Source organism: Heliangelus exortis, chromosome 20, assembly GCF_036169615.1.
Source record: "Heliangelus exortis chromosome 20, bHelExo1.hap1, whole genome shotgun sequence".
Classification (NCBI taxonomy): domain Eukaryota; kingdom Metazoa; phylum Chordata; class Aves; order Apodiformes; family Trochilidae; genus Heliangelus; species Heliangelus exortis.
The window spans coordinates 4,350,752-4,359,017 of NC_092441.1; the positions used below are offsets into that span (position 1 = coordinate 4,350,752).

Sequence of the window (8,266 nt, forward strand, 5' to 3'; positions counted from 1 at the left end):
GAGCTGGATGACTGGGGTCCTGTGAAAGGCTCTGATCTGAGCACTGGGAAGTTGCACTGACTTTGCTAAAAGAGACCAACCCAAGGAGCAGAATGTATTTGTAGGGTTAGGCACAAGATGGATTCACTGTAAAGTAAGTGGCACTGCACCATGTGGTGTAGCAGGACTTCAGATTAATACAGCATGGCCCTTGCATTTGCTGCATCTTCCTCTGGACCATGGTTTTGCATCCAAGCCAGGTAGTAAATTGCCAGGTGTAAGTAAAATACACAGATATTACTATGCCATAAGGAAAATGCTAGTAGCAGTCTATCTATACACGGGACTATACTGGTTGTGTTCTCCTGTATTAGCCCTGCACAACAAACACATCCAATGACAACAATATACCCTTATTGCTACTAAATCACAAGAACAGATCAAAAGTACTCATTCCTGTTTGATTTTGCTCTTTAGATTGAGAATCCTTGCAAGCACGTCAGGTCTGGTGGTGGCTTTGTGATCTGGATCCTGCTTGGTAGGATCTATGCAGAGACCAACAACTCATTCTACACAGCCCACTATGCAGGCATCAGATGACTGTGGCTTTCAGTTACTACCTCTGGATGGAAGCCAGAAGCCTAGTGGTGAAAAGCTCTTTATACCATTACCAATCCCCCGAGCCACCCAGTCCTTCTCCATTGCATACAGGTTTTTAGTGTTGTGCCCTAAGATCTGTTCTGGTTCTGAGTAACGTTCTTTGTGATGGGAGTCTTGCCACTCCCCCTCTCATGAGGGGGAAAAAAAAAATTAAGAGGGAGTGTGAAACCTATTTTCAAACTCTGTTTTGATTATTTGATACAGCTAGTGTACTCTTGGATACTCTAAGGGAGAGACTTGAGTCCTGGGGAATGTCTGTCTTAGGTGACAAGTAGTGTCAGTGCTAAGATCTGTGAACCTTCAGCCAGTGCTGCTGGCTTTAGCTTGGTGGCAGCTCTAGAAGAGGAGCACCCACACACTGCCAGATGCCTCTCAGGAATGGGTGCTGAGCTTCCTGGGCTATCTGCCTGATGATGGGGCCTAAATGCAGACACAGGTTTGTTTGGTCTTGAGCACTGGCTCAGACTGATGCTCAATGGCAGCATGAACTTATCCCTGGAAAGGGCAGAAGGTACAACTTGTGAGCCCCCAGAGCATCTGGTTACAGCTGGTTTCCATCTAAACTGTCTACCTTAAAGGCTGGAGGCTAAATTGTGCCATCCCTGCATCTCCTGTCCTGCAGTTCCACAGAGAGGACTCACTGGGATGTTACACCCGTGCAGATTCCCCTTCCTGTATCTTTTCCCTCAGAGCCTTCAGCCAGCCCATCATGCAGCACAGCTGCTTTGCCCCTGAGAAGTAGCTGCAGGAGATTTAACAGTAACACATTGGTACCCAGCCTTCACTAAAGAGGGCTGTAAGCTGCTGATCCTGCAATAACACCTCTAAGGATTTAGAGTCTTTAATGTTGATTGCTGAATATTTCTGCTCCCCTCTGAACCATTCCAACAGTTGTTTCAAGTGAACGTATTCATTCCCTTCCTTTTAACCACTGGAGCTTCTCGCTTGGTATGGGAGCAAGGAAGAGGGAATGAAAGGGTCTCTTCAAATTTGCTGTAGCTGCTCTCTTAAAAGAGAGCATTGACACAGATTCTGCAGCTCCTGCGTGTAGTAAGGCTCCCAGAGGACGTGCATGCACAGAAAGACTGCAGGATCCTTGTGGGCACTTCAGGAAGAGTGTGGCTATTCTCCTCCCTGCTGGATGAGGCTGCCGTATCTATTCCTAGCATGGATCTACCAGGTGGCAGCATTCCCCTGCCAACATACCTTTGGTTTGGCTTACCTTGAAAGCTATGATGTTATATTATATGATGACATCATTATATTTATTTCAACTTTCAATGAAGATTCCTGCCAAATCGCTGAGCTGGAATATCTTCTTTTTAATGGATACAAGATCCAGCCAGCACGGTGCAGATTACATTTATATAACACAACTCAAGTAAGGTGAACTGCTAGGAATTTTTTTAGCAGCTGTTGATGTTACTAAATTAAGGTTATTTCTCTATTAAAACTATGGAAGAGGCAAAACTTGTTCTGTACTTATACAAACACCACTGCTCTCATTTGTAGCTGTGGTTATTTTTGTGATGACTCCATCACGCACTCGTGCAATCTCAAGAACTCATCTTTATGATGGTATTCTGAAAAGGTGAAAACAAATCAAATATATTATTTCAGCTAAGTATGTGTGTGAGGATGCCACACACTCATGATATGTGTAACAAAGTTTTCTTAGTTTGTTCTTTCTTTTCACACTATCTGGACTAATTTTGAATGAGCTGTTTACAAACATCTGGACAACTTTAGTCTACATTTTTTTTTTTAGTCTACTTTTTAATCCTTTATCAACTGTGTAACCCTGAGCACTTTCAAATTAGCAAATAACATCACAACTTTCATTAAGAGTCACATGCTTTGTCTGATAAACAGGAGTATAAAGCATTAGAAAATGCTACACAAGATACTGTTCTGCCCTGGAAAAGCCGTGTCTTGGGTGCTAAAGCCAGTACCACCAAGTACCCCCCTTTGAGCACTAGGCCTTAGCTTCACTGGATCTTGAATAAACACATGGTATGAGAAAACAAATTATTCTGCATAAAGACTGACTTCATTGACAAAGATGACAAAGCCCTGTACTCCTCATGAGGAACTGCAGCACATAGGTTAAAGGACTCACTGAGGTTACGCAGTCTATGGCAGGGGTACAAGTGAATTTAAATTTCCAATATTACACTTTAAGACACTAAAATTGCAAAAGAAGAAACTGAAGACCAATTAACAGCAAACTTTCAACCTTTCCCTTCTTATTTCTTCCCCACTGTGGTCTCTGTGAGGTCTTATGTGTTATGAATTTATTTCAGTTTAAAAGAGCTATAACTCAATTTTGCTCTCAAAACATATTACAAAATCTAATATTAAAAAGATTTGCATAGAAACATTAATCAGAAATATATTTTATTTGTTTGGCTTGAAACACTTCCACTACAAGCCAAACATTTCAACACTAGGCCAGGAGGACCAGAACATGAATCTGACCAGAAACAACTGTAAAAACTACTGGTTTATTTTTGCTCTACTATCTGACAAAATGTAGTTATTTATTTTTTAAAAATCACAGGCCTTGTGGATGGTGAAACTTCATGGTTTTAACCCCAAATATTATTGGGAATTAATTAGTAACAGGGTATTATTAGTTGAGAAAGCATGTATGCATGTAAGCCTTACTGATTACAATTGCTCTCAGATTAGGACAGATACAGTGATATTCAGACTATGTTAACACCACACTTACTTTACACTCACATAACACCCACAAATACACACACATCTCTGCACACATAAAAATTTAAAATCTTTAAGCAAACAGTCCACAGTAGTTTCCAGATGAAGTCTCTGTTTGCCTCACTGCTCAGATCACAGGCAGATAAATCACTGGGTGAGTCCCCTTGCTAAGTAGTGGGAATATTACTTTAGTAAAGTTTGCTAATGGGGCAAAGGACCTTGTATTGTAATTCAGTGACATTTTCAACCTTCGGAGAACTTTTGTTGACATTCCCGAGTCCCTGGCTGCCATCCCAGCATGAAATAGTTTCTGTGCACATAATTCTCATGTTTACCAGTCATGAAAAACTCTTACTTTTGGCTTTTTTTTTTTTTTTTAAATAAACTTTTTTTTTTTTTTTTTTTTTTTTTTTGCAAGTGAAACTCTGTCTAAAAAAATATTGGCCCCAGGCATAGAAGGTTTTGCATAAATTCATATGTGATGAATGGCTGATTTTAATGTTATTTGGGTATTTGTCAGAACCTAACAAATATACATGGTAATGGTGGTTCATAAACTTAAACATCTCAATATCCCCTTTCTTCTAGAAATAAATTACGTTTGTTTGCCCTGCCTGGAGTCCTAAGGTAGCCGACATTAGGAATATTTTAAATGTGATCATCCATCCAGCATGTCTTTCAGGCGCCACGAAGATTAAATGAAAGAATCATAAGATGAAGGTCTTTAACTTTTAATCCTTTTACAATGAACCCTTAGATAGACATGGGGGCAGGGTGCCTTCTATGTGAGTAATAATGCCTCTGTTCCTCTTCACTAGGTTAATGAATACCCTAAATGTCCCAAGATCTGATTTTTTTCTCCCCTCCCGCCCCCCCAAACTATTGAAATAAGAAGCAAAGGGACGGCTGGTAAAATGCACCGAAAGAGAGAACGGGGATGAATACATATTCGTAGGTACGTGAACTAAACGTTAGAGAAAGCAAGACTGTGTTGTGTCAATGAAAGACCCACGGGTTAAAAATAATTAGCCTAGATTCCCTCAGAGTTTGGGAAAAAAAAAAAAAAAAAAGTTTTTTGATTCCAAGATAAATAAGGAAAAGGCTTTCTGCACTGTCAGGCAGCCTTTGAAGAACACGTGGAGAGTTTGTTTTTGCAGTTGGTATCTATGAGATACTAATCGTCCCGTCTCCCAGCACGTAAAAGTCAAATACTTCGTTAATTGCGACGGGTCCGCAGAGAGCCGCGGTTGAGTTACGCGCCCCGCGGGCCGGGGACGTTCCCCAGTGCTGGTGCCCCGCACCCCGGAGCAGAGAGCGGCCCGCGGGGGCTGCACTGGAGTCCCGCCGGCTGCCCCGAGCCGGGGGCGGGCAGCGCTGGAGCCGGCGCTGGGGGGAGCGGGCGGAGCGGCGCCGCGGGCCCCGCGCAGGGCGGCCGGGGGGAGGCGGCTGCGGGACGCCCGGCACCGCCTTCCGCGGGCGCGGGGAGCCCGGTGCTCCCTGCCTCGCCAGGAGGGAGGGAAGGAGGAAGGGAGGCTGGAGGGGGGCAGCCCGTCTGTGGAGCCATCACCCGAGGCTGGCGGGAGCCCAAAGGGTTAACCGGGCTGTGAGGGGCGACTGTGGCCGCGCAGGGAGGGTGTGCGAGGCTGTCATAGGATCAGGCTAATAACGTGTCTGCGCCGAAAACCCCCAAAGCCCAAGGGTCAAGTTTCAGCCGTGTCCCACCACAATGGTAGGTGTGAAAGACACGTGTCCTGTTGTAAATGAAATGTCAAGCGGTAAAAAAAAAAAAAAAAAGAAAAAAAATCCCAAACCAGCTGCCACGGAGCGCGCCCTGCCTGCGCGGCGGTGGGCGAGCAGCTCCGCGGGGGCAGCGCGCAGTGCGGAACCGGGACCCCCCCCGCAGTCGCTCCCCACCGGCCCCACACGCGGGGCCGGATCCCTGGGGAGCTCCCGTGGTGTAGGTGTCAGAGATTCCCTTCTAACAGTGTCGTGAGCAGGTTCCCACCTCCTCCTGCCACCACGAAACGTCCTGCTGAGCTTGGAGGACGAGGAGGAGAGAGAAGAAAGCCCCCCCGAAGGTGGCCAAACCAAAAAGCAAACAGATTCCAAACGGCTCGTGTTTTAGTGGTTGACTTTAATTCTGCACTGCACTTTTACTACAAGGATATAAAGAATAAATAGCAGATACTCTTCATTTACATAGGATTAAGTCATTCAAACTGTTCTCTCTATTTACAATAACATTGTGCTCTAGGCGCTTATTTATTTTTATTTTAAATCTAAAGTCCAGAAGGAAAAAGAAAAAAAACTCCACACACACGCTTTCCGAATAATGGAAAATAGCTTTAAAACGTTTTCTTATCAAAAAGTTTGGTTTGTATTTTTTAATCCTTTTATTAAAAAAAACAAAACAAAAACCAGAACAAAACCAAAACAACAAAAAACATACTTCGCCAAAGCGAAGCAACTTCTGTCTCGAATATAAATACCAAAAAAAAAAAAAAAAAGATACATTAGCAACGATCAGGGTAATAGTCTTAAAAATACAGTAGACGTTGATTATTTCACGTATAATACTGACCTTTTAATAGTTTATTAAAACGGTGCCATATATACACACAATATACATTCTCCTACACGTTACAGTGCATTACAACGTTAACCAGAAAGCAAAAGTCTTTTTTTTTTTTTTTTTTTTTTTTTTTTTTGTTGCAGCAAAGGTCCACGTGAGTCCGCTGGAGAAGGGGCAAGACGAGGTAAGTGCAAGCCTTAGCAGGAGCACTTGCACTCCGAAATGATGGGATACTGGATGGGTATCCATGTGCACCTCTGCCCCCCCCGACGCTGGCACCTCCACCTCAGGATCGTTAAATGCACGGACTTGGCAGGTTTGCAAACCATGCCTTCTGGGACTGAACAAGACCTTTTACTGTAGCAGCTGCCCACTTTGACATACCGGGGCCAAAAGCGGCTGCCGAGATCGTTCCACGTGTATAGAACCGGGCAGAAGGTCTGGGACCAGAGCCACATCTGCAGCTTCCTGCGCAGCTTCTTGCTCAGCCTGTGCTTCTTGCCCGGCTGCAGCCCGTCGTAAAACTCCAGCCCTTTGATTTCGCTGGGCATCGCTCCCGAGGGTCTCTGCCTGAGCAGCAAGTCCAGCTCAGCTAGATCGTCCACGCCAAGCCGGTCCTCGGGCACGGAAATAGCCATAAAGTTAGGGTCGAAGTGTCCGCCCATGAGGTTCCTTAGCAAGGTCTCGTTAAGATCCTTCTCCTTGGGGTCAAAGATAGGGTCCGGGTGCTCGATTAGATCCACCAAGGGCAAGTTGTCGCTGGGAGCCGGTCGGATGTGCAGATAGTGCTGGCAAGCTCCCTGCTCCAGCCGGAGACCCAGCAGAACCACCAAGGCGTATATAGTCACAAGGCACTGGGAATGATCCATCCTTGGGAGACCGGTGGGGGGGGGGAGAGGGGGGCTGGGTTCACCAAACAGCAGGGGAAGAAGGTGCAAGCAAATACATCAGAAAACTTGTACGGGGATATCCAAAATAGATTGTCTTTAAGAGGGATCACCTCCGCTCCCCGCACCCCCAGCAAAGACAGCCCCCTAATAAGCCCGGAGAACAAGCCCCCTGCAAACACTCTCTCTTTTGCAAGCTTCTCTATAAAATTTCTCCTGGTGGAGCCGCTCCAAAATTCTGCTGCTGTTTCTTTTCACCCTCCCCGGGAAAGGCAGATGCCTCTTTTTGTTGCAAATTCTGCTTGCTGCTCCTGCTCCTCGTTGTCTGCCCGTGCGTGTGGAAGAAGTTGCTGTCGATTCTTCCTCCCCGCTCTTCTCCGCCGTTTGCAAAGCAGCCTCCTCAGCAGCAACAGCAGCCACGCACGTTGGCACCAGTTTGTCTGCTTTGCAAGGACCCAAAGCCTTTAAATTTCCTGCACTTTCAGCTTCATCTCCATGGAAACCACAGACTCTCTTCTAACCCACCCCACCCCCCTTGAAAAAAAAAAAAAAAAAAAAAAAGAACCACACACACAACACAACCCCCACTCCCACAAAAGTCCAGGAGAGCGCGGCTTCCCCCTTCCCACCCAGAAGACACCCTCTGGTGGGGAAGGCTGAGGCGGGAGCCGCCGCTGCCTCCCCCCGCCTTCCGCACGCCGCCGCTCACGCGAGCCCGCCGCGCCTCGGGAGATGTTGCCCTGGCCCGGGCAGCCCCGCTCCGCCCGCCCCGCCGCACGGGGAACGGCTCCTCCGGCCGCCGGCGCCGGCCGCTCGCTCGGCCCCGCCGCCGCGCCCCGCCGCGCCGGTCACCCCATGGGGGCAGCCTCCGCGGCGGCGGAGCGCGGCCTCTCCCGCTCGCCCCGCGCAGGAGAGCGGCCCGGCTGCCCGCGGAGGGCGGCAGCGCGCCCCGCGGTGCGCAGGTTTCCGCGCCCTCCCGCCTCGGCCGGCGCTCCCCGGCGGCTGGGGGCCGCCGGCTCGGCCCCGCACATGGGCCCGCGATGCACTGCCCGCCGCGCCCGGCCGCCCGCCCGCCGCAGACACCTCCTCTGCCCGCGGCCCCGGCGCCTTCCCGGGCGGAGCGAGCCCTCTGCTGGCGGCGCCGCGCCGCGGGGCGGCCGGGACGGCACCGGGGACGGAACCGGCGGCTGACCGCCTGGGGAGAGCGAGAGGTGGAGGAAAGCCAGCGCGTCTGCCGCGGTTTTAGGGGATCGGAGGAGCCCCCGGAATAAACTTGGCTTGCCGTGCCGATGAAGGCGGGAACAAACAACGGGGTGCGAATCCTCTGCGGAGCATCGCGGGGCAGGAGGCGGAGGCTCCCGCGGACAGGGCTCGGAGCTCAGAGGCTGCCGCCGAGCGAGACCCTCGGTACGGAACCGGAGGTTCCCCCGAGAGGAGCCCGGTG

At 48.8% G+C, this 8,266-nt stretch overlaps 1 protein-coding gene across 1 annotated transcript; it reads right to left on the reverse strand.

The window, feature by feature from the left end:
- Positions 1-5,477: 5,477 nt before the first annotated feature.
- Positions 5,478-7,903, reverse strand: NOG (noggin). The gene is made up of 2 exons (XM_071764534.1): positions 7,532-7,903; positions 5,478-7,262 (listed from the first exon to the last, which is right to left on the reverse strand). The coding sequence occupies exon 2, from the start codon at positions 6,802-6,804 to the stop codon at positions 6,133-6,135; it is 672 nt and encodes a 223-aa protein (XP_071620635.1). The 5' UTR covers positions 6,805-7,262; positions 7,532-7,903; the 3' UTR covers positions 5,478-6,132.
- Positions 7,904-8,266: the final 363 nt, after the last annotated feature.

Coding starts and splice junctions, on each gene's coding strand:
- NOG (XM_071764534.1), bottom strand. CDS start 6,804: ATGGATCATTCCCAGTGCCTTGTGACTATATACGCCTTGGTGGTTCTG.